The 24976-nt window shown below is 65.2% G+C and overlaps 1 protein-coding gene across 50 annotated transcripts in view; it reads left to right on the forward strand.

Annotated features, from left to right (window-relative positions):
* JAKMIP3 (Janus kinase and microtubule interacting protein 3) overlaps window positions 1-24976 on the forward strand; it is a 97046-nt gene that overhangs the window by 36155 nt on the left and 35915 nt on the right. For 14 of the 50 annotated variants that reach the window (XM_072740455.1, XM_072740461.1, XM_072740448.1 and 11 more), the window contains exons 2-7: window positions 7917-8165; window positions 15446-15943; window positions 18401-18616; window positions 20020-20139; window positions 20685-20831; window positions 21529-21660. In XM_072740455.1, the coding sequence (XP_072596556.1) occupies window positions 8031-8165; window positions 15446-15943; window positions 18401-18616; window positions 20020-20139; window positions 20685-20831; window positions 21529-21660 (1248 nt within the window). In that variant the 5' untranslated portion in view covers window positions 7917-8030. Of the gene's footprint in view, window positions 1-5123; window positions 5229-7916; window positions 8166-15445; window positions 15944-18400; window positions 18617-20019; window positions 20140-20684; window positions 20832-21528; window positions 21661-24976 lie in introns of all 50 variants that reach the window. The other 36 variants (XM_072740485.1, XM_072740476.1, XM_072740472.1 and 33 more) reach the window with 7 other exon arrangements.

Consider the following 24976-nt stretch of genomic DNA (forward strand, 5'->3'; position numbering starts at 1 on the left):
ACGATCATACACAAGCTAACAGCCCTCAGTCGATCTGTTCTTCCACCCGTGACGGACGCCAGCAACCACTGCAGCGTTTCCCCCTAAATTATATCTGCAAAACCCTCGTTCTGAGGCCTTTTCCGTGAGCGATGTGCTTCCTGAATTTCAATTCTGGCTGCGACAGGCGGACCGGCGCTGAACCGGTCGGGTTCTCCACGTGCGAGGGGGTAGGTGACAGGGCAGCCCCGTCGTCAGGCAGTAGGCCCCACGGCGCACAACTGCGAGCCCGCGAAGGGAGGAGCGCGCGAGGGAGCCCGTGGTGACGCCCTGGCCGCTGCGGGGATGGACACGGGCTCAGACGCAGGTGCCAGCCTGTCGTGGGGCAGGGACCGGGGCGGGGCGGGGGTGAGGGCCACGCAGGGGGAGCCTGGGAGTCTGGGTGAGGTTCCCGGGGGCCCGGCAGGGTCACCCGCTGCAGGACAAGGGGGCCCCCATTGTCCCAGGCTTGTGCCCGGCCAGTGTCCTCTGGTGTGAAGCGCTCGTTGGACTCGTGTGTCCGTGTCCCACTGGCTTGTCTGCCTTCCCCCGGCCTCCCAGCGTTCTCCGTGTGTCCTGGGCACTGTCCCTCGTGCAGGTGTATCCTGGATGCCTCCGCCGATGCTGACACGAGCCTGTTCGCACCCCTCGGTCCCTCGGGCGCTGGGATTTCTTCATGTCGCGTGGCCGCGGCGCTCCTTCCCGGGGACTGTGCTCGTGTCCTGTTCAAGGCCCCGGCCATCCCCGGGCTCTGGAGCTCTGGCTCTTCCCCTGAGGCCTGCGGCCCCACCTTCCACGGCTACCTCCGGAGCCCCTGCACAGCGACTCGTCCGCGGTGAGTTTTCCCTTGTGGACACGCGGGTAGACAGCCGACCGTCCCCGCACTCGGCGCTGACCCTGGGTCACGCGTCCACAGCCACACACGGGGCCCCCTGCTCTGGGCCTGCCGGCCCGGTCGTGCTCTGCTGTCCTTCTGGCCCTTGCGGCCCTGGACAGGCGCCGACGCCGACGAGCGCAGCCCCCAGGTCCCCTTGGCTGCCCTCCAGGCACCGTGCAGGACTCCCGGGACCAGCCAGGCCCCATTGGGACTCGTGGTCCTGGCCGCTAACCACAGCCCTTTGGAGCCTCCGTGGACCGTGTGACCTTTACTGGCGCCGGGGACACACGCGGGCAGGGGTGCAGCAGGACTCAGAGCCAGGGTGCGGGCTCATGTGTGCTTTTCCACAAGAAAACGCAAACCTCTTTGGAAACAGCTGGGTGTCCCCCGACCGCCAGGGCCCCTCCAGCCGCGGTAGGAAGCCTCGTTGCTGGGAACGAGAAGGAACGCTGACTGTCCCTCTGTGTGACCACCTTCTCCTGCACCTGCCCGTCTAGCATCTATCTAGTTACCTGCTGCATCCTCGGCCTTCGTCCCTGTGCCCGGAGCATGGGGGGAGCAAGCCTGAGCCTCAGTTTCTATGGCTGTTTCTCTGACTGTAAGGATCGACTGCCCTGTTTGGGGGTCACTGTGGTCTTGGTCTCAGGCTGGGACTGGGAGCTCAGAGGCTGGGTCCCATCCTGGGCCAAGGCCTCCCCCAGGGCCCCGAGCCAAGCAGTGGCCACCAGCCTCCACCCGGCTCGGGTGCTAACACGCCGGCGGACACCCCCCCCCCACCCCGACACCGTGCTTTGAAAACCTGACACTTCAGTTCAGTGGCTGCTGGGGTTCAGAGCCAGAGAAGCTGTAAATGAGCACGAAGATTGGAAAACATTTAATTTTTTCATTTAAACTCTTTCTGTATTTGGAGCAATAATGCAAGAAGCCGGTGTGATGAGGACAGATGCCACCGGGCGAGGGGAGTGGCATCCCCAACCCACTGGGGAGAGCCAGGCTTCGGGGTGGCCTCCGGAGCAGGGTGCAGACCACGTTCCTGACCCGCCGACCCGCCAGGACCGCCAGGCCCCCGAGAGAGGACGTTCCTTGTCAACAAGCCCAGGCCTTCCCGGGGGCCAGTTCCGCCGGCTGAGGGGGCTCCTGGGGCAGGAGGGGCTCTGCAGGGAGCTGGCCCCAGGGCGGCCCGTCCTCCTTGTCGCCCTGACTCCTTTGGCAGGGACGCAGCCTTCCCCTCGGGGTGCCTGGCCTGAGCTTGGGGACGCAGCCCCGGGGACGCTCCCGCTCACCAGGCCCGGCCGCCCTGCCCGGAGGGAGCGGGGCACACGGTGGGTTTCTGTTTTCTGCCCTGAAATCCCGTTTTTGGCCCATTTTACAGGGAACCCTGCGAGGTATGAGCTCAGCCTGAGGGCCCGTTACTCAGGAGGCCGGTGGTCTTCACACAGTGAGATACGTCCTCACGGGGGGAACCTGGAAGGCTGTGGGGGGCAGGGGGCACGCCTCGTCCGGCGCCAGTCACGAGCTTCCCTGCAGTGGAGCCCGCCCGCCCACCAGGCCCTGCCCCGAGCCTCACCCACCCCTGCCCCCGGGACCCCTGGGCGCCCGGCACAGGGAAACCCCGGCGGTCCGACCAGATGACGCAGAGGTGCCTTTCAAATGCGACTTTACTTTTTATATCTGCTAATGGATCGGAGTTTGTGGCACGTGTGCGGCTTGAGCCCGGCGCACAGCTGTAACCACTGCAGCGACCACTCAGTCTGCCAGACGTGACCGCAACCTCGGTTGCCGTAAAAACTTACATTCCCATTCATATGTATTTTGTCGTAAAGATGTAAGAAGAGTGATTAATTGAAGAGTTTAAACCAAGCAAAAAAGGGCAGCCCGGGCGGCTCAGCGGTTTAGCCCCTGCCTTGGGTCCAGGGCCTGATCCTGGGGCCCCGGGATCGAGTCCCACATCGGGCTCCCTGCGTGGAGCCTGCTTCTCCCTCTGCCTGTGTCTCTGCCTCTCTCTCTCTCTGACTCTGTGTCTCATGAATAAATAAATAAAATAAAACAAGCAAAAAAAAAAAAGCTTCACGTTGGGGGTGGTCGATGAGAGAGGGGCGGACCTCGTGAGCTTCCACGGAACAGGTCCTCATCCTGTCTGGGCTGCGCTTCCTGCGGCCTCGGGCTCTCGGGCCCTCCCTCCGGGCTGTGGTGGTGCTGGTGGCACCGGTTGGGCTCAGACACGCGCTCTCCTCCCCGAGCTCCTGGTCTGGATCTTTCCTCCCGTGCTCGTGCTTCCCGCCCCTGCCGGCCCGTGGGTGTTATTGGGGTGCTATCGGCACGGTGCTCTCACGTCCGCGCCTGCGGGGCCTGCGGGGCCTGCGACCTGCGGCTGCGCTTGTTTAAAGTGTTGCTTGGTTTTCCCCGTCACTGGAGTCCTGCTGCCCCGAGTCTTTGCCGCGTGTTTTCTCCGCAGTTTAATTGAGTGATAATCGACGGCCGGTCATTTTGATTGACGCCCAACCTTGTGAGTTTTATATGGCTAGAGCTGAATTTTTTTTTTTAATTATTTAAATTTTTAATTTTTAAAATTTTTTTAATTTTTTAATTTTTAATTTTTTTTATTTATTATTTAAATTTTTTAGAAAAGATTTTGTTTATTTGTTTTTTGTTTAGGGAGCACAAGCAGGGGAGGCGCAGAGGGAGAGGGAGCCGCAGGCCCCGAGTGGAGCGTGGAGCCGTGCTCGATCCCCGGGCCCCGAGGTCACGGCCTGGGCCGAAACCCAGTCGGAGGCTCAGCCCCCCTGAGCCTCCCAGGCGGGCGCCCCTCCTGTAAATGTTTTGGGGTTTGGTGCTGCGCCTCGTGTGAGGGGCGAGGCCGCGAGGCCCCGGACGAAGCAGAGTCTGGCCGCGCCTGAGGCAGGGCCCCCGGGGGCCGGGCCACGAGCCCCGCAGCGAGGGCGTCCGCGCTCACCATCCTCGCGGCTCGCCAGGCCTGGGCTCTGTCGGGAGGTGGCGCCGGGCCCCCCAGGACGCGCTCGCCGGGCCCCCCAGGACGCGCTCCCCGGACCCCGGCTTCCTCACCCCGAAGAGCTGGTGTTGGGCGGGCGATCCGGAGGTTCCCTCGTGAGCTGGGGACCCGTGTTTGTCCGTCTCCATCCTGATCGGGGTCGGTCAGGTGGCGGCTCAGGGGCAGGTGCGCGGGGTCCTGCCCTCGGCCGTCGGGGACGCCCCCAGCCCGTGACCTCTCGTGGCACACCCCGACTCGCGAGCTTCTAGAGACGCACTTCGAGTCAGGCTGAGGCCTCTTTGGCCCTCGCCCCCCGCAGACCCTCCGTCTGTCCTGTGGCCGCCCCGTGGTCAGCAGTGGGACAGGCCCCCCTGCTTGAGGGTCCGCCGTGGTCCGGGGCTGTCCCGGGGTCCACGCTGACGGTGGGTGCACCCCAGGCTCCTTCACCGCTGCCCACCCCCGGCCCAGACCCCAGGGCTGCTCCCCGCTCCCCACCCCCCGCCCCCAGTGCCACTCGAGCCTCCAGGTCTCCAGGTGTGGATCAGACTCGCGTCTGCACACGCGGCCGGCACCGTGTGGCCGCTGACCCCCTCTCCGGGGGTCTTCACATTTCCCGGGAAAAGTGAGTTCTGATGGGGGAGCTGGGTGTCGCGAGGTTACCCCAGGCCCTCACCCGGCCTCCCCCCGGCTCACCCTGGGGACCCAGCCTGAGGGGGGGCTCCCTGAAACGCCTGCCCTGGGGCCGAGAGCCCGGCAGGGCCTGCTCCCGCGAGCGTTTGTCCGCGTGGGTTTGGACGGGGCCCTCGGCCCTCCCACCTCCTCTTGCCGCACCTCGCAGCCCGTGGACGTGATAAGGGCTGGAAGCATCGGCACCTCCCTTCCTCTCGGTAGATAAAGGGTTTCACCGGGAAAGGACCCGAGTCCCATACCATGGGCTTCAGGAGGTCGAAGCCCCTTCGTGACGCGGGCCAACGGCCGGGTGTGCACGCGGGAGGCTGTCCCGGGTCTGGGCTCCTCCGCCCACACGGTGTGGAGCGTGAACCGTGGGCTCCGCGTTGGGGAAATCCCGGAGGCCAGCCGGGCGGCTTCCTCGTTATCGGGTCGGCGGCTCGGAGGTTGTCGGGCGCGGGCAGGGAGCACTTGCTCGGAGAGCGGAGCTCCCCTATTTACTCCGTCCTCGGAGACCCCGCGCAGGTGGGCGGACGGTGTCAGTCTGACCACGTAACGACCTCCCGACAGAGGGTGACACACGTGCTGGCGGCGAATCAGCGTCGGTCCGTGCGCGAGCCTGAGGCGTGACCGTGACCTGCCCGCTTCTCCGCTCAGCCGGGGTCTCCCAAGAAGGTTCGTGACTCTGACTGGGGGGGGGGGGGGCGCTAGTCAGTCCAGCAAATATTGGGGATGCACAGTGTTGTCACGCGGATCCTGCCCCCATGGCCTGTGGCCGCGGGTTCCTCAGTGCCCCCCTCCCCGCACCCCTGCAGCACCTGCTGGCTGAGCTCCAAGACACGACAGGGAGCCGGAGGCCTGAGGGGTCTGGGGTTCAAGCAGTGTTGGCTGGGCCCGCCCATGACCGGGGTGGGGGGCTGGTGCAGCACCCTGGGGTGACCTGCTCTGACCCCACCCTCCACCCCCAGACCCTGCTTCCAGGGTCGCTGAGTCTTCCAGGCAGGGCCGAGTGCTCAGCCCGGAGCACCCAGCAAAGGCCGCCCTCCCCAGGCCCCGGTCTCCCTCCGGCCGCCCCTTCTGTCCCCCAGGGTGACAGGAACGACGGGGCATCCGTGACCTGGACGTGCTCCTCACAGCTGGTGCTTTCCCGGTGTGGGCACGGAGGGAGAGCTGGGACGCACAGACGAGGCTGGCTCGGAGCAGGAGACCCGGCGCTTGCCTGGTGCCACCTCTGCCGTCCACGTGGGTCTGTCCCCGTAACACAGACGCTTCCTTCCACCAGACTCTCATCCCCTGAAGGCTTAACGCTGATTCATTAGCACAAATAGGATCTGGGGTCAGGGGTGAAAATCCCCTTCCCATCGGGCAGTAATCCCATCAAGCGCTCCCTGAGGAGGCCTCCAGAAACCCCGCTGGGTGTGGGCGAGGGTGCCCTCAGAGGGGCCAGGATTTATCTGGTTCCTACTCATCAACATAATAATAAAGTCAACGTGTTTATCCTATTTGCCCCCAAATTGGTGTCAGGGAAAGATACTAAGTCTGGGGAGTCAGGGAGGGCTCAAGACCTCCTGGTGCATTGAAAATTCTCAGTGCAGGGTGCTCAGTACCAAGGAGGAGGCAACCCAGCTCCTGGGGATCTGGGTGGGGGCTGGGGGCAGGACCCTGAGCCCCGGCAGGAGCCGACCGGGTCTGTGCTGAGCCTCGCGGGAGCGTGTTCCTGACGGAGGAAAGGCGTGGAGGGTGCGGGGTGGGCGGGGGCAGACCCTTGTGCCACCATCCAGCCTGGGGGCCGATCCCACAACCCTGAGATCATGACCTGAGCTGAAACTGAGAGTCAGACCTCAGCCCGCCGCACCTCCCAGGCGCCCCCCACCCCAGCTCCCCCACCCAGGAGGTCTCCATGACCAAAGCAGGAACTGGGGAGCTTTTCCTCCTGTTGGGACGAGACTTCTCTCTATGCCTTGCCCCACCCGAACCCGCGCTGCACACCCCGACCCGCCGCAGGCGCAGTGGAGGCGGCCTGCGGACCGTGGGCACCAGCTCACCTGCCGGGCCAGAGCCGCCGGGACCCGTTAAAGCGGCGCTTCTTCCAGGGGCAGCCGCGGGCCTCGCCTGGGGGGGCAGGAGCCCAGGGGCCTCTCCCGCCGCCCGTGGGGACTTGAAGGCAGGAGGGAAGCATTGCAAGCCGGCGGAGGACCCTTTTGTGCCGAGCTGGAAAATCTGCATGACGGTCCCCGGGGCGACCCAGAACGTGTACCCCAAACCGAGAGCCAGGCCTCGGGCCCCGTGCTCTGGGGAATGTGCTCTTGTCTCCCGGGCAGGTGGCTGTGAGCAGAGGGCCTGGGTGCGGGCATCTCTTCTCAGGCCGCGGCCGCTGAGCTGCGTCTCCACGATCCCTTCCGGCCTCAGTCTCCCTCCTCCTTGGAAGGCAGCTGCCTCCCGCGTCCCTCCCCTGGCTCCGCACCCCAGGCCGACCGGGAGCCCTCTTCCCGGCCTTCCCTGTGTATGCCCATTGGGGCTTTGACCCCATTCTGTGTCCCGAGGCCTCAGGGACTGAGCCGGGAGGGAGGCCAGAGGCCGCGGGGACTCAGTTGGAGGGCGCCTCCCTACAGGTGACACCGTCCCAGCCTGCGTCCAGGCCCACGCTCTGAAAGACGCACCTTGACCTGATACCCCAGGTCGCGGAGACACCTTCCTGGCCTGTCAGCTGGGGCAGCGCGGGGCACAGGCCCCTCTGTGGCTCGGGTCCCTGTCCTGGTGTCTAAGGTGTAAGAAGGAAGCCTTGGGGGCCAGGGACAGCCTTGTCCCCCTGTTTGTGCGGGAACAGAGGCACAGTTCCTGGGTCGGAACTGTGGAGCATGACCCGAGCCCGCCTCCTGCTGTGGAACAGGCCCACACTGTCTACGCGGTCGCCTGGTGGGCCTGCTTCGCACACCCGGGGCGGGGAGCAGCCTCCGGCCTGGGGGGCAGCTGGAGTCCCCCCATGGTGCTGGGCGATGCTGCCCCGGGCAGGGTGCCCATGCGCCGGGTGGGGAGGGTGCGCGTTTGCCTCCTACGTTGGCTCAGGGTGAAGGTGCGCGTCCTCCAGGGGGACGATCTCGGGTCCCGGGAAGGGTCCGGAGGTCCCGGCCTCCACTCCACCACCCCAGGGGCTCCTGGCTCACACCCACCAGCACCTCCAGGGCCACACACCCACGTGTGAAATTCAGCCTCTGCGGTCTGGGGCTGGGGGCGCGGCGTGCAGTCCCCAAGGCTTCCTCGGGGCAGGAGACCCCAGCCGTGCCCCCGGCCCCGGCCACACACAGCCCACCTCCCACGGAGGGCGGGAGGCCAACCTGCTCACCAGGTGTGCTTTCCCTCCAGGTGAGCGAGAAGATGTAGCAGAGCTGCCGCGAGGCGCTACCTGCCCCAGCTTGCTGTGGACAGCCGAGCCCAGACAAGTGGCCCACCCCGGGCACCCCTTGGGCCACCCTCACCATGTCCAAGAAGGGCACGGGCGGCCGAGGCAAGGGGGACAAGGCGGAGGTCCTCGCGGCTCTGCAGGCCGCCAACGAGGAGCTGCGGGCCAAGCTCACCGACATCCAGATCGAGCTGCAGCAGGAGAAAAGCAAGGTGGGCCCCCCCAGGCCCTCTGTCCCCTCCCCTGCCCCCACCCCTGCCCCTCCCCGCGTCCCACACCTGCCCCTCCCCACATCCCACCCCCTACCCCCCACCGTCCCACAGCTTCCTGGGCCCCAGGGTCTGCCCAGGACAGGGCATTGTGGGGTCATTGCCCAGCTGGTCCCGGGGTGGCCAGGGGCTCTAGGGCAGCTTGGGGGACAGGCAGCTCTGGGAAGGGGGCATGCACGGGTGGTGACCGCCCTGCTCCAGTGCCTGGGCCAGAGGGACCTCGGCAGGTGGCACCTCCTGGGGAAGTGTCCCTCCCGCTGACGGTCACAGAAACATACTCACCTGCACGGCCCCTCTGCGTGGAGGAAACAGGCTGGCCTAGGGCCTCCGGGGGTGTCAGGAGCCCCCGGGGTGCAGCTGGGTGCAGCAGGGTGAAGGTACAAACCTCGGAGTCCGCCTCGTGCTCCTAGAGGTCGTCCCACCCGCGGCTGCAGGCCGGGCCTCACAGTGCTCGAGGGTCAGCACCGGCGTAAGGACAACGGGCCCCTGGCCCCACTGGGTGAGCGTGTGGTCCTTCCAGCGCTCCGAAGTGCGGACGTGAGACTGTGGTGCTGGTCCCGCCTGCAGGCCCTGCCCGTGCCCCCGCGGCCTACACCTTCATGGCGCTTTTAGCAAAGCCCCGCAGCTCGGGGGTGGGGGTGCGGGGAGCGTGCGGGCTCCCGTGGTCAGCCCCCAAGGTACACGGGCTCCAGCTCCTGCCCCTCGCTGCCGGGCCAGGGCCCTGGGGCTGCCTGCTGAGGGCCTCCAGCCCCAGCCCCAGCCCCAGCCCTGTTATTATTCATGTTTTGGAAATATGTACCCCTTGGTACAAAATTCAGAAGGAACGAAGGAAAGGCCCTGGTCCCCCCTCTGGAGGGTTTGTGTTCTGGGTCCTCAGTGCACCTGCCAGGGCACAGATGACAGCGGGCCACACGCCGCGGCCTCTGGCCTCCCTTCGGGACCGCACGCCGACTGGTGGGGGCTCCGCGTGCAGCACGCGGACGTGCCCAGGGTCCGGCCTCCGCCCGCGGCATCCCGGCTGTTCCCAGGGGTCGGCCGACTCCGCAGCCCTGCGGTGAGCACCCTTGTCTGCACTTGAGGCCGCCAGCAGGGAGGCTCGCAGACTCTCCTGCGAGTGGGCGGGCCGGGCCCGGGTGTGCGTGCGTGTGCAGGGATCACACCCATGCCCCCCGGAGCACACGCTCCACACACATCAGTTGCCCTGGCTTGGGAGAGGCCTGAAATCCCGTCTCCACCGGCGGGGAGGCCTCTGAGGCTGCGGCTTCCAGACCTGGCCGCACGTCAGCCTCACCCGGACCTGGGGCGCCCGCACTTTGGGCCTCACAGCTCGGCCCGTCCTCATGGTCCTGCCTGCTGCCCCTGTGCCTCGGGGCCGAGCTGCAGTGTCGGGTGCAGGGAGCAGCGCCCCACGGCCCCACCAAGGGGTGCCCGTCGCGGGCAGTGCTGCACTTCCTACGGGGGCTCCAGCCTGCGCTCAGCTCTGGGTGCTGCTCAGCGCCCCTCGCAGGCCGGCGGGGTCCCCGGGCTTGTTCGCTCTTTTTATTTTTAGGATTTATTTATTTATTTTAGAGGGCGCTTGGGGTGGGGAGCAGAGGGAGACGAGAGACCAGCCGATCTCCCGCTGAGCGCGGGGCCTGTCGCGGGCTCCATCCCAGGACCCTGAACCCCAACGTCGGCCCCTTAACCGGCAACCCACCCAGGCCCCCAGGTTCACCCGTGTGTCCTGCATCTGCCCGGGCGCCGAGCTGGGAGCAGGACGTCCCCGGGGGCTGGACCGGCGCTCAGGCCTCTTCCCAGGTCCCACCTGCGCTCTCCCGTCGCCCCCAGCAGCCAGTTTGGCAAATAAAACTCACGTCGGATCCTGAGAAGGTGTCTCCCGCCAACGCCCCGGCCCCTGGAGTCAAGGCCCTGGGAAGCCCGTGGTCCATACGCTCGGCCCAGCGCAGCGACCCTCGGAAATGCCGCCAGCGTTGGCCACAACGTGCGCACCCTGGTCATGGGGAGCGGCGGGAATTCAGTCATCACGACTGTCAGCAGCTTTGTCCTTATCGGAGACCTCTACCCCCCCCACCCCTGCAGTGCGCATCCCTGCTGTGGCCTCGGGATGGATCCGCGTAACGGAACCAGACAGTGGGGTTGGGGGATGCTGTGGAAGCGGCCAAGGAGCGGAGGGCCTGTCCCGACCTCACGGCGGACGCAGGAGGCAGTGGGGACGCCAGCAGGACCCTGTCCCTGCCACGAGCCAGGCAGGCCGTGAGGTGCTCCCCCCATCCTGCCCCCGGCGCCCGGCGCCCACCTTCCTCGGGAATTCCCAGCAGAATCCTGGACCCGCAGCCAGGCTGCACCCCCCCCCCCCAAGAGCAGGTGCCTGCGAAGCGTGGAAAGGCGCCAGGAACGTAGCTATGAGCCCAGCGCCTCGGATTTCGGCTCGATGGTTCCTTTATCACCAAGGGACACTTGAGTGAATGAAGACAGCGAGGAATGACGTGATTTAAATAAAAACCGGCCTGTCCCGCTGCCACCCTCTGTCGGGAGACTGAAGCGGAGCCGTCTCTGGTGAAGAACCTTCTGGAAGGAGGGAGCCGGCTCTGCAGGGAGGCCTCTGGGGAGCTGCGTGGAGATGAACTCAGTGGGGCCGGGTGCTGGGAGCCCGGACGCGGACACTGAGGTGGACACGAGCTCCCACCAGGACGCGAGGCTCCGGCTCCCGTCTGGGCACAGAGCCGCCCCTGCTGCCCATGCTCTCGGGGTCCCACCCACAGCCAGGCCCCAGCTCGTGAGCACCCCAGGGGCCGGCGGGAGGAACGGACACACCAGCCTCATGCCTGCTGTCGGGAAGCGGCTCCAGCCCACAGGATGCCACTCGGGAAGCGCCAGGCACCTGCGTGACCCCCAGGCCTTGTCCCCGTGGAGGACACAACAAGGAACAGGAAGCAGGTGGTGGGGCACATAGAGCCACATGACCGCTGCGCTGGCCGTGGTACCATCAGTCCATGCGGCAATCAGGAAGGGCCTCTCAGAAGAGGTGGCCCTGGACGGAGATCCTGATGCCTGGAAGGGCCGGTAAAGGTGGGTCCCTGTAAGGGCACACGTGATGCAGCGGCAGGAAAGGCGGCCCGAGACCAGGCCACGGAGGGCCATGCGGGTGGGGTCGGGAGAGGGCCAGGATGCCGGGTGGGCAGGGGCTGCAGGCGGGGCCCGGGGGCAGGGATGGCATCGGTGTCGCCCACGAAGGTGTGGGGTGGGTCGTGGGGCTCACCCCAGACCTCCGGCGGGCAATAGTCTTCTGTCCTGCGAGTCCCAGCACCGTGGGCGAGGGGGTCCCGGGGAAGCTGCAGGCCTGTCCTCGCGGGGCAAGACGCAGACGTAAACCTCACGCGCGTAGAGCCTCCGGCCGTCGTAGACAGAAGCAAGGCAGGAGGGGACCCCCAGCCGGGGAAGGAGTGCCAGTGCCTGAAAGAACAGGCACGACGACGGAGCGTTCCGGAAACCGGCCCAGCCCAGGGAGAGGCCACAGCAGCTCACGGGAGCAGCGGGGTTGTGGGGTGCGGCCCGCTACCGCGTGTGTCCGTCGGGAGGGAGCGCCGGGCTGCTGGTGGCTGGGTGAGCGCCCGGGCCTCTGCGGACAAGGCGGGCGAGTGCACCTGCCCTGCTGCCGGCTTCGCCCAGGACCTCGACCGTCTCTAAGGATGACCCCGAATTACTTCCTGGAAATACGACCGGAGAGAAAAAGCTCCCTCCCGGCAGAAAACGAGCATGACCCGAGGTGCCCGCAAGCCGGGGGGCCGGGTCCCAGCGGCGCCATTGGCCCATTTGAGTTAAAATTCCATAAACCTCTGAGCAAACGTGTTTGAGAGCCGTAAGGTTTTGTGGCGTCATAAAGGGTTATGGCTGCTTCGGTCCACGGACGGGTTCGGGCCGGGGCCCGAGTGCGGAAGCCCCTGGCCTGAGCGCAGGCCCCCGCGCAGCCCGGGGCGACGCTGCTGGCGTATTTCACAGGGGCCTTTGCTTCATTTATTTATTTTTAAAGATTTTATTAATTTATTTGACAGCGTGAGCAGCGGGAGGAAGGGCAGGGGGAGAAGCAGGCTCCCCCTCGGAGCAGGGAGCCCGACGCAGGACTCAATCCCAGGACCCCGGGATCATGACCTGAGCCAAAGGCAGACGCCTCCCCCACGGAGCCCCCGGGCGCCCCGTTTCTCTGCAATTTTAACCAGTAACACGATCTCAACCCCTAACGCACCCCTTGGGTCGCAGGCCTACGTTCCTCGGCATGAGCTGCTAAGACTGCAGGCGCCTCCCGTCCTGCTCCGGAGGAGACGGTCTCCTGGCGCCCCGGCCGGGCACCTGTGGGTCTGCAGCTCCAGCCTGTCATCCCTCTTAGGGACGTCCCATCAGGTCTGCGGACGGCGGCCACCCCGTCCTGGGAGCGCCTGCCTGCCGCCGGGCCTGTGCCGGTCACGGGCAGGGGCCGTCCTCGGGGGCCGAGGTCTGGCGGTCGTGCCCATCACCGTGGGCCCTCTGTGTCCACAGCGGGTCCAGGCCACCTGGATGGCCGGCTGGGGGCGGGGGTCCTGCCGGTGTCCACGTCGTCCCCAGCTCCACGGTGCCTGCGAGGACTGCGGGCTGCGCTGAACGTAGTTTCCTTCTGAACAAACCCCGAGGATGGTGAGGCCGCGGGAGCCGCCTGTGCTGTGGCCTGGTCGGCCTTGTCGGGCGAAGCAGACGGAGAAGGGGGAGACTCCCCGGAATTCCTCAAGGGAAGATCAAGCGCTCAGAGAGCGGGCTGGGGCCCCCATGGCCGCGGGAGGCGCCTCACAGCCAACCGCTGGGAAAGGAAGAGGGAAACTGGGGAGTCCGAACTGGGGGGGCCGTGAGTGCCGCGGCCCCTGTATGCCCCCGATGGCGTGTCTCCTGCAGGTAAAGGAGTAGTTAGGGGGTGTTCCCGTCCTGTCCCTCGGTTTCCTTGACAACCAGATCCTCCGTGGGAGGGGACGGGGGCGCAGAAGCTACGCAGGGAAACTTGAACGGGAGCCCTGGTTTTGGGTCGGAAACACACTGGAAATTGGAAACGTCCACGGGAACCTAGAGGCATGTCCTCTCACACGCGGGGAGGCAGACGCCGTGTCTCGTCCACGGGGAGGACCAGCTGTGACCCCGAAATACTGCTTCCCATCGAAAGAAGTCAGGGCGCCTGGGGAGCAGTCGGGGCAGGAGGTGAGTGGACGGGCCGGTGAGGCCCGACCTGCCGGAGAGCAAGACAGGCAGGCTCACGGCGCGTCCGAAGGCCCCAGCCCCCTCGCTGGCCGCAGATGGACGCTCTGAGCCTCCGTGAGGATGACACCAGCAGGCGCCAAACCCGCCACTCTGCTTAAACCCACACGTTCCTAATGAAACAAGTAACTGGGCTCCTGCCGGGCCGCCCGGGAGCCCGCCAGTCCCTTGAAAACTGGGTGAATGGAGGCGATGAAGAGGGACACCTGCCTGCCCTGCCCCCCCCAGCAACCCGACGACCCCTGGTGCCGAAGGAAGACCCACCCCGGATGCAGGAACCGCTCAGCCCTGCGACGTCCTGAAAGGCAAAGCCGCGGCCCCGCTGGTCAAGAGCCCGGCCCGCTGAGCCGCCAGCAGCGTGTGGCCACGTCAGCCAGACTTTCACGAGGTCCCCGGAGGCCGCGGTCCGTGGGGAGGCAGCTGGGGTCTCAGGGGGATTATTCCTAACTGCTTGTTACAAAGCTGCCGTGTGCTCCTGAAGCAGGGCTGAGGGACGCGGGGCAGCGGGGCTCCGCGTGCGGCCCCCTCACATCCTCCACTGCTGTCGGCCCGTCTGGGGACAGGAGCCTGAGTCGCTCCCGCGGCCGTTGCGAGGCTTTCCGCCCGCTGCCCCCCTACCACCTGCAAGCTCGGGGCCACAGGCCAGGCCCCATTCCCGCATCCCCCACCTGGGGAGCCTCACGGTTCAGCCCACGCCAAATGGGAGGATGGCCCCGCTGTGCGTGCCTCCCGGGGATGCTTGCTCAGATGGGGCAGACACTACAGGCCCGGAGACAGGAATGAATAAGGCACCTGGGGGGGGGGGGTTGCTGTGAGGAAGGGGCACGACATGGCAGGGTCAGCGTGTGGAGCAGGGCTGGGCATCTGGGGCACCGGCCACGGTCTGCGGGCACTCGGGCAGGGGGTGGGCAGTGGGCCTGCCCGGGGTCGGGGGTCCAAGCAATCACCCTGGGGAAAGGACCCCAGAGCTGCTAGCTGGGGTGCCAGCAGCCCTGGCAGGGAGGGTTGACACTTCCCCAGATGGCACAGTGGGTGTGGTCCATGGCGGTGACGCCCCTGGCTGGGCCTTTACTCTGAATGCGCCGGGTGCAGAGAGGAGGGCTGGGCAGGGCTTGACCCGCACAGACTTCCTCCCGTGGACAGTGGGTGGCGGCAGGTGAGTCGAGGTGGGGCTGCCTGCAGTGGGGAGCAGCGGGGCCCAGCTCCGGAGCTGGGTGTGAGGGTGGGATGGCTTTGGGGGGTGCATGAGGGGAGGATGGGATTGGAGATGGTGACCCCACACGAGGTGCCGTGGACGGCGACGGGGAGCCCAGAGGCAGGCGGGAGGCGAAGCGCCACCTGGAGTGCTGGACCGGGGGCAGGTGAGCCACACTCTCACCCCGTATTAGGTTCTGAGCACCGACTCGGTGCCACGTGCAGGTGCTGGGGTCATTCTGCCGAGGTGGAAGTTCTAGATGGAAACAAGAGATTCAGACCAAAATCTGAGTGTTTCCAAAGATCTAGACATTACATGTCACCTAGGGAGCGAGTGCCTAGAGTGGCCGCCCCATGGCCCAGAACGTCACAGAAGGTGAGTGCGACAGCCTGTCATCCGTGCCCGAGGCACCCGCACCTTTTTCCCGGTGATTCGTTGGTGAGGTGGCCGGCGGGCGTTCCCGGCACGGTGGGTCCTGGTCGGGGGCGAGGCGCAGGGCAGACCTGCGTGGACCCCATGTCTGCGATCTCACCTCCCAGGCCCGGGGGGCTCCAGCCGCCAGCGCCCCGCGGACGCCTGGGCGCGCAGGTCCGTGCTCTCCACCCACAGGGCTTGACTCAGTTTCCAGAAGGAGCCACTCTCGGGGGAGGACGGCCCGCCTCGCGGAAGGAGCCCCGAGCTTGCCCACGCGGTCCCTCGGCGTCAGCAGGGGCCGAGGCGGTTCACCAGCGACGGGCTGGCTCTTGTGTTCCAGGTGAGCCGGGTGGAGAGGGAGAAGAACCAGGAGCTGAGGCAGGTGCGGGAGCACGAGCAGCACAAGAACGCCGTCCTGCTCACCGAGCTCAAGACGAAGCTGCACGAGGAGAAGATGAAGGAGCTGCAGGCCGTGCGCGAGGCGCTGCTGCGGCAGCACGAGGCCGAGCTGCTGAGGGTCATTAAGATCAAGGACAACGAGAACCAGCGGCTGCAGGCGCTGCTGCACGCCCTGCGCGACGGCGCCCCCGACAAGGCCAAGATCGTGCTGCTGTCCGAGGCCAAGGAGGAGGCCAAGAAGGGGTTCGAGGCGGAGAAGATCAAAATGCAGCAGGAGATCTCGGAGCTCAAGGGGGCCAAGAAGCAGGTGGAGGAGGCGCTGACCATCGCGGTGCAGGCCGACAAGATCAAGGCCGCGGAGATCCGGAGCGTGTATCACCTCCACCAGGAGGAGATCTCCCGCATCAAGAAGGAGTGCGAGCGGGAGATCCGCAGGCTGGTACGTGCTGGGGGGCGCGGGGTGGGGTGCGTGGGAGGGAGACCTGCAGGCTGGGATGTGCTCCGGGGGCTCCTGGGAGGGGCACTGGGGGTGGGGGCACTGGGGGGCAGGGGGACATGGGGAGTGCGAGCAGGAGATCCGCAGCCTGGGATGTGCTCCAGGCCGAGGGGTGCACAGGAGGGCTCTGGGGGCGGGGACGTGGGGCGTGGGAGCTCCCAGGTGCAGCAAGGTGAGCCCAGGAGGCCCACGGGGAAAGGTCGGGGCCCCGAGGCCATCCTGATGTGGGGGCCACGTGGGAAGGCGCCCTCTCCGCCTGGACCGCAGGGAGTTGCCATCCTGTCAGGACAGGAATGGCCCCAGTGCCGCAGCTTCATCTGGGGCGTCAGGGTGGCTCAGGTCACACCCACTGCCGGTGGCTGTCACCGCAGAGTCAATGTCCTCAGAGACCCGGAGCTAAGCCGTTGAAGAGAACATTCCGGGTGTGTGGGGGGCCGTGCCTGGTTCTCCCCGTCCCTGGGAGCCTGGACCCCCTCGGTAGTTTGAGGCAATGGAGCTCTACCTTAGAGCCCCGTGTCCCCAGTCACGGCGTCACCAGGACCTCACTGGCATTGCTGGTCATGCTCGGGGCCCCTGGGATCCCCTTAATGGGATGCAGCGATCTCCCCACCAGCACGGCTGTGCCCCAAGTTGGAAGCAGGCCCCTGTAGGTGCAGTGGGGGCCCCACAGGACCGGACGAAGCTTTTTCTCCCCTCCAACGGGCACCTGTGTCGTGCACCTGCAGGCCTGCCCCCTGCACAAATGGGCGATCCAGGTGGAAGCTGTAGGGTCGTGGTCTCCTGCGTGGACACTGCTGCGTGCAGAGCCCTGTGGTTCAGGAGGACCCCCTGGCAACGCCGTCACTGACCTTGGAGTGACTCCCCACCTTTACAGGATCCTATCCTGCCCCCGCGTGGAAGCCCCTTTCCTGTAATTTCCTCTGTGGGCGGGTCGCCTCCCTTGGCCGCAGGACAGGACACCTCCCCTGGTTCTTGGGGGGGAGGTCTGCCTTTTGGTCCAAACCAGCTGCTCAAAGAGCTCATTTTGGTGGGATCTTTGCGCAGAGACGCTCATCTTCTGGTTTCCTGCTGAAGGAACAGCGATGTTTCCGGAGCGTCTGCGTGTGAGCGTCAACGTTAGGCCCCGGAGCAGAGCTCCTTGGTGATACGACTGTATTTCCCCGGCCCCTTTGTTTTCACTAATTCCGTGTTGTCTCTTCCAGCGTCTCCGTGTGCGCGGGTAGTTGGGAATTTAGCAATTAAGGATTTCTTTTATTCTGTTCAGTTCACCACTGGCCTGTGAATTCTGTGATCTGGGCTAATGAGACGCCTCTCTGTTTCCACGCTGACTTCAGCACATGGCTGGTTTATTAGCTTATTCGACCCTTAAACAGCAGGGGAAGCACCAAGACATCCCGCCCTGTCCTGTTGTTTATGTTTTAAACAGAGGCGTCTCGTAAACCCGGGGCCGTTCACCGTAGTGAGGGCCCCTGGCCCACCCGACTGAAGAATGGGCGGAGAGGGTCTGTGTTGCCCCCGCTGGGTGGGGGGAACCCAGATGCGGGGCTGGGAGGCAGCTGGTGGCTGGTGCGGAGGGCTCCTGGCGGCCGTCAGGGGGCTGAGTGCTTCAGGGAGAGCAGGGAGGCTGTGGACCTGGTGGCCTGCAGGGGCCTGGGTGGCCCGGGTGCTCCTGTCCCCCACTCTGGAGCCGACTTGTCTGGAGACCCCCCTCCTCCAAGACTTTGTTCAAACCAAGATTAACTAAAAACGTAGCTTTGCCCGCAAGCCACGGGGCAGCGCCTCTGCTGTCTGTCCACGTCCACATGTCCAACAAGGAGAGCAGGCTGCAGGACGCGAGCATTGGCTCCAGCTCCCTGGGCCGGTCCCCTCGGAGAGGAGAGGAGGGCATCGAGAAACTTCTGCTTCTCTAACCCGCAGCCTGCCTGTGGAGGGCGGACTTTGCTCCTCACACCGTCCCACGGTTGGGGCTCGGGGAACTCGGGGTACCCCTGCCCTGCCCAACACACTAGAAGGCAGGAGCTACAGATGGCCCCTGTGGGCCTGCCCGCCAATGCCAGGTCCAGCGCTGGACGGGGTGGGCCCGCCGGGCGCCCAGGGACACCGGGAGGGCTGCGCGGACTCCAGGAAGGAGCCTCGGTTGCTCCAGCTTGAACTGAAGCAGCAGAGCAGAGGCCAGCCGGGCGCGGGGGGCCGGGGGGGGGTCTCTCCGGCTGCGGCCTGAGCCTTGGGGCTCCCGTCCTCGTCCTCGTCCGGCCAGGCCTGCCCTGCTTCTGTCCCGGCAGGGCTGCTGCCATGGGGACCCTCCCGACGCGGGTTCCAGGGGTTGCTCCCTCTGTTTCTATGGTAACCGCAGATCTGTACTCTGCCTGCCTGTGTGATTGTGTTCTGTTCTCCTTGTAGATGGAGGAGATAAAATTTAAAGACAGAGCAGTCTTCGTGCTGGAGAGAGAGTTAGGGGTTCAAGCCGGGCATGCTCAGAGACTGCAGCTCCAAAAAGAGGCTCTAGATGAGCAGCTGTCCCAGGTCAAAGAGGCTGATCGGCACCTGGGCAGCCCCAGACGGGAACTTCCTTATGCAGGCGGTGCAGGAGACGCCTCAGACCACTCGGGAAGCCCTGTAAGCACCTCCCCATGCTTTGCCCGGTGACCCAGAGTCACAGACAGCGCTGCACGCGGCTATGTGGCCCCGCTCGGGCAGCTCCCCAGGGAGTTGAGAGCCTAGGTCCAGAGACCAGAACCAGAACCTCCTGCCCTGGGGATGCTGACCATGTCTGCAGCCCCCCAGCCAGACCCCGGACCCCTCGGCTTATCTGGCTTGGCTGGGAGGGCAAGCAGGCTTCTGTGTCCTTCCCCCCTTGCTAACGGGGCACGGCACTGGCCTTCACTCCATCCACCCTCCCACGGCCCCCCGAGGCCTCGGGCTTCCAGCTGGAGCCCACCTGCAGCTGCCAGGCCCCCAGGGGGCTAAGGTTCCTTGCTTGCTGGTACCGGTTCCTGCCGCGGGCTGGCGGGATGAGGCCGTACGGCCTCCATCTCCGTGCGCACGAGCTCCTGGCTCTCTGCTCGCCCACATCCCCACCAGTCACCCCCACCTGCTTTTTGTGTGACCATGCCACCCTTCTGCTCCTCTTCAGGCTGCCGTGACAGCGTGGGGGCTGCCACCAGCCACAGGGCTGTGACATCCTTCATTCCTCATTGCTGCTCCTCATTCAGAGCCCTCTGGAGTGGTTCTGGGCAATCTGGGGTGGGGGGACTCTAAATTCCATGAACCCTCAACGCAGGTCCTGTGGGGCCCGCTCCCTAGCCTCTCCTGCACCTGCTGAATGAGGAACCCTCCCTCTGTCCTTCCTGGACGTGCATTGTTTGCTTTAAGGACAAAATGTCTGAGCTGAGCCAGCCCGAGGACAGTGACATTTCAAGAATAGAAAATGATTTTTACAATCTTATTATAAATGGCCTAACTGAATTAAATCTTGCTCTGGCGCTCGATAGATTGTGTTAACTCCAGAGAGATTCTGAAACTGGATCAAAATGTTTTCATTGATTTTTGAATGAGTTTCCAGAGGTTTCCAAAGTGACCTTATAGAACCCCAGTGTGAGGGAGCACACTTCTTGGGAAGTCACCTTTTGAAAGTCTTAAGTTGAACATCTTTTCCCGTGCTCACAGGATCACACTAGGGAAACCGCATCCCCACCTCTGGCATAGGGCAGACCCCTGCCCGGCGCCGTACCAGCAGCACCCCGAGGGGGCCCGGAGCACCCACACCTGCGGTGCCTGCATTTGCACGCCCTTGCCTTCCACCTCCGCACACTCATGGACATTTCTGCTCCTCTGTTCTGTCCCCATGTGCGGTTTGCTGTGCCCGTGGTGGCCAGCCGGCACTCACCCACCCACCCGCCATGTGCAATCACGGGCGATCATGACACAGAGCTGCTTTGTTTTCCACGGTGTGCTGGGATTTGCAGAGGTTTTTATGCCTGTGCCTACGAACAGTTATTTGCAGTTGATTTTTGTTTTAGGAACAGCAGTTGGATGAAAAGGATGCTCGGCGCTTCCAACTTAAAATTGCAGAGCTGAGTGCGATCATTCGGAAGCTGGAGGACCGAAACGCCTTGCTGTCCGAAGAAAGGAATGAGCTGGTGAGTGGCAATGGGGCAGGGGCACGGGGGATCTGGATCCTATAGGTCTGGGGTCAGGGCGGGAGGGCAGAGGGCGCCCACCTCCAAAATTCCCTTGTGGAAAGGAGTGATGGTGCCAAGGGCAGGGCTTGCCTGCAGGCCTCTCAGCCGTTTCAATAAAACTTTATGAACAAAACCTGGTGGGGGGGGGGGGCCAGATGTGGGCCACAGGCACGGGTGGGCTAATGCCCGTTCCATATTATTGAGCAAAAAAGTTCCCTCAGTCCTGTGGGTTGTCTGGGGTGAGTGAGGCCCTCGCCCCGCGGTGGAGCCATCCCGATCGCTCCTGGCAGGCGCTGGAATTTCCAGGTACCTCTGCCTGCGTGGGAGCTTCTCCAAGGGCCTGGCCAGTTCGTGGCAGCTCTTGTTGGCAAAACAGAGCCTCTGCCCCATACCCCTCCCTTGCTGTAGCCAAAGCTTGTTCTGGTCAGTTTGCGACTCTGTACAGGGACTGTTGGCTCCAGTCACACTTAAAATCATGCTGAGTGATTAATTTGGTCTTTCAGTTAAAGCGCTTAAGGGAAGCTGAGAGCCAGTATAAGCCCTTGCTGGATAAAAACAAACGCCTTACCCGGAAAAATGAAGATCTGTCCCATACTTTACGTCGGATGGAAAACAAGTTAAAATTTGTCACGCAGGAGAACATAGAAATGGTAAGGGGCCCTGACAGGTCCGACCGGCCCGTGGGATCGCTCAGGCTCCCCAGTGATGAGCAACAGCCCCCCCCCCCCAACTTGTCACCTGCAAGACTTGATAATAAGGTCCCCATCAGGCCTCTGGTCTCACATACTCTGTGGGGACGGGAACCAATGCGGAGCCTCCTTGGGAGAGGAGAGCACTGGAGGGAAGAGGTCGTGGGCACCGCCTGGGCAGATCCCGGCAGGGAGGTCACTGAGCAGGTCAGCCCCAGGCCTGCGGCCCCACCAACACCAGAGCTCCGGGGGCACCTGCGGACCCCCAGGAAGAGCGCAGCCCACCTGCGTGGAGGGGAGGGGCTCGCAGACCAGCAGCCTGCCCCAGCTGCGGGAGGGTCCCCTAGTGGGGTGTGGGAAGGTCAGCTGGTGCCCCCGGGCCCCTTCTTAGTTCGGCCACAGTAATTCAGCACGACCGTAGCGGGGGTCACCCCGCTCGCCCCCTCCCGCCGCCCCGTTGCTGCAGAAATGCCTCCTTCCCAGGCTCAGCCCCCAGGAGCCGGCGGGGTGCGCCGGGTCAGGGCGCCAGGTCCGGGGTGCAGGCTCGCCCCGCGCGCCCCCAGGGCCCTGCAGAGGGGCCCCTGCCCCCCGCCCCGGCGCGAGCCACGGGCAGAGAGCCCCTCCCTGCACCCCTGTGAGGGTCTGGCTGGCTTTGCAGAGACAGAGAGCAGGGATCATCCGGAGACCCAGCTCCTTGAACGACCTGGACCAAAGTCAGGACGACAGAGAAGTGGACTTCTTGAGACTTCAGATTGTGGAGCAGCAGAACCTCATAGACGAGCTCTCCAAGGTGCCCGCGCCCCCGGGGTGGTGCCCTCGCGCCCGCGCTGCCTCCGCCAGCGCCCTGGGCCTGCTGCCGCCCTCCCGCCCGGCCCCGCCCCGCCGGCCCCAGGCCCCGCCCCTCCGCCCCAGGCCCCGCCCCTCCACCCCAGGCCCCGCCCATCACCCCCCCCCCCCGGCCTCGGCCCCGCCCCTCCCCTCAATCTCCGCCGGCCACGCCCTCGACCGCGTGTCCAGCCCTCGGTCCCGCCCCTCCCCGGCCCCGCCCCGCCCAGGCCCCGCCCCGCCCGCCCTCGACTCCGCCCATCACCCCGCCCTCGGCCCCGCCTTTCCCCTCAATCTCCGCCGGCCACGCCCTAGGCCGCGCGTCCCGCCTTCGGCCCCGCCCCTCCCGTCATGGGCCCCGCCCCTCCGGCCACGGACTCGCCCCCGCCCCACCCTGGCCCCTCCCCTTCTTGCCTCACGCCCCGCCCCTCCAGCCTTTGACTTGCCCATCAGCCCCTCAATCTCCGCCGGCCACGCCCTCGGCCACGCCCACGCGGCCTTTCAGCCACGCCCCCACCACTCCCCTCCCATTTCCCTCGGTCCGACCACCTCCCCCGCCCCGCCCGTCGGCCCCGCCCCTTGCCCCTCAGCCCCTCCCCTCCCACTCCCTCCCCTCCCCACTCCCCTGCCCCTCCCGCCCCTCCCCTAGCCACCCCTTCCCTCTCCTTGCCCCCCTTCCTCCCTTCCCTCCCCCCCTTTCCCCACCACTGCCACTCCCTCCCCTCCCTTCCTTACTCCCCCGCCCCTCTCTTCCCTCCCCTCCCCTCCCCCCCTCCCTGGGGACCCCACCAGGATCAGGCCCCAGGGGCCCTCTCTAGAACTGTGTGGTCTCCTCATCACTCTGGCCCCGGGGTATCCAGGGCAGCGATGCCGCCGCGGTGTTGGTTCCCTGGCCCTGGGGACAGGGGTGTCACCTGGGGGCTGAGCACACAGTCCCCCATTGTCAGTGTGGAGGTGGGAATCCGCGGGTGCCAGCAGGGGCGCGGCGCCTCCTCAGGTGCTAGGCCAGGGCCATCCTGTGCCCCCGGAGGCTTCTGGTGGCTGTGGGCGTCTCACACCTGCTCCTGCTGTCTCCGAGGAGCCCGCCCTCTGTGTCCCCTTCTCTCCTGAGCACACCTGCCCACCCCACTGCAGGGCCAGCTCACCTCCTGACCCCTCACTCAGTCACATCTGCAAAGACCCTATTCCAAATAAGGTCCACATGCAGGTGCTGGGCATGAGGACCTCTACACTGCCCTGTCCCTGTCCCTACACCCCCTCTACATGGCCTGTCCCTGTCCCTACACCCCCTCTACATGCCCTGTCCCTGTCCCTACACCCCCTCTACGTGCCCTGTCCCTGTCCCTACACCCCCTCTACGTGCCCTGTCCCTGTCCCTACACCCCCTCTACATGCCCTGTCCCTGTCCCTACACCCCCTCTACGTGCCCTGTCCCTGTCCCTACACCCCCTCTACGTGCCCTGTCCCTGTCCCTACACCCCCTCTACATGCCCTGTCCCTGTCCCTACACCCCCTCTACGTGCCCTGTCCCTGTCCCTACACCCCCTCTACGTGCCCTGTCCCTGTCCCTACACCCCCTCTACGTGCCCTGTCCCTGTCCCTGCACCCCCTCTACATGCCCTGTCCCTGTCCCTACACCCCCTCTACATGCCCTGTCCCTACACCACCTCCATGTGCCCTGTCCCTGTCCCTGCACCCCCTCTACATGCCCTGTCCCTGTCCCTACACCCCCTCTACGTGCCCTGTCCCTGTCCCTACACCCCCTCTACGTGCCCTGTCCCTGTCCCTACACCCCCTCTACATGCCCTGTCCCTGTCCCTACACCCCCTCTACATGCCCTGTCCCTACACCACCTCCATGTGCCCTGTCCCTGTCCCTGCACCCCCTCTACATGCCCTCTCCTTGTCCCTACACCCCCTCTACGTGCCCTGTCCGAGCCCTATACCTATCCTACACCCCCTCTACAAGCCCTGTCCCTGTCCCTACACCCCCCTACATGCCCTGTCCCTGTCCCTGCACCCCCTCTATATGCCCTGTCCCTGTACCCCCTCTACATGCCCTATCCCTGTCCTACACCCCCTCTACGTGCCCTGTCCCTGTCCCTATACCCCCTCTACATGCCCTGTCCCTGTCCCTATACCCCCTCTACGTGCCCTGTCCCTGTCCTACACCCCCTCTACGTGCCTTGTCCCTACACCACCTCCATGTGCCCTGTCCCTACACCCCCTCTACATGTCCTGTCCCTGTCCTACACCCCCTCTACGTGCCTTGTCCCTACACCACCTCCATGTGCCCTGTCCCTACACCCCCTCTACATGCCCTGTCCCTGTCCTACACCCCCTCTACTTGCCCTATCCCTGTCCTAAACCCCCTCTACGTCCCTGTCCCTGCCCTACACCACCTCCATGTGCCCTGTCCCTGTCCCTAAACCCCCTCTACATGCCCTATCCCTGTCCTACACCCCCTCTACGTGCCCTGTCCCTACACCACCTCCATGTGCCCTATCCCTGTCCCTACACCCCCTCTACTTGCCCGGTCCCTGTCCTACACCCCCTCTACATGTCCTGTCCCTGTCCTACACCCCCTCTACGTGCCCGGTCCCTGTCCTACACCCCCTCTACATGCCCGGTCCCTGTCCTACACCCCCTCTACATGCCCTATCCGTGTCCTACACCCCCTCTACGTGCCTTGTCCCTACACCACCTCCATGTGCCCTGTCCCTACACCCCCTCTACATGCCCTGTCCCTGTTCCTATACCCCCTCTACATACCCTGTCCCTGTCCCTGCACCCCCGCTACATGCCCTGTCCCTGTCCCTACTCCCCCTCTACATTGGCCTGTCCTTGTCCCTACACCTACACCAGTTTTGCAAGTAGTCCTGCATCAAATCCTCCTCCAATTACTCTGCTTGGGGGCCTTCTGCCTCTTGTTGGGGTCCACTGGGATCATTTCTGCACGTCGCCTTGGTCATTCTATGACTTTGGGGGGCAGCAGAAGGGACAACAGCACCTCCTTGCTGGTGTGGCTTATGGCCCAGAAGTGCTGGGGTGGCCTGGCTTCTTGTTTTAGTAAGTTTAATGCCCAACGTGCAGCTTGCACTCAAGACCCTGAGGTCAAGAGCCACGTGCTCCGCGCTGAGCCAGCCTGGCGCCCGGGGCCTGTCTCGTGTGATGATTGAAGTGGCCTCCAGAGTACCAGGAGATCGTACTGCGCAGCACGGGCTGTAGGACGGGGTCCCATCAGCACAGCCCTCCCCGACTGGCCCAAGAGTGACCGTCAGT

Source organism: Vulpes vulpes, chromosome 15 (assembly GCF_048418805.1).
Source record: "Vulpes vulpes isolate BD-2025 chromosome 15, VulVul3, whole genome shotgun sequence".
Taxonomy (NCBI): Eukaryota; Metazoa; Chordata; class Mammalia; order Carnivora; family Canidae; genus Vulpes; species Vulpes vulpes.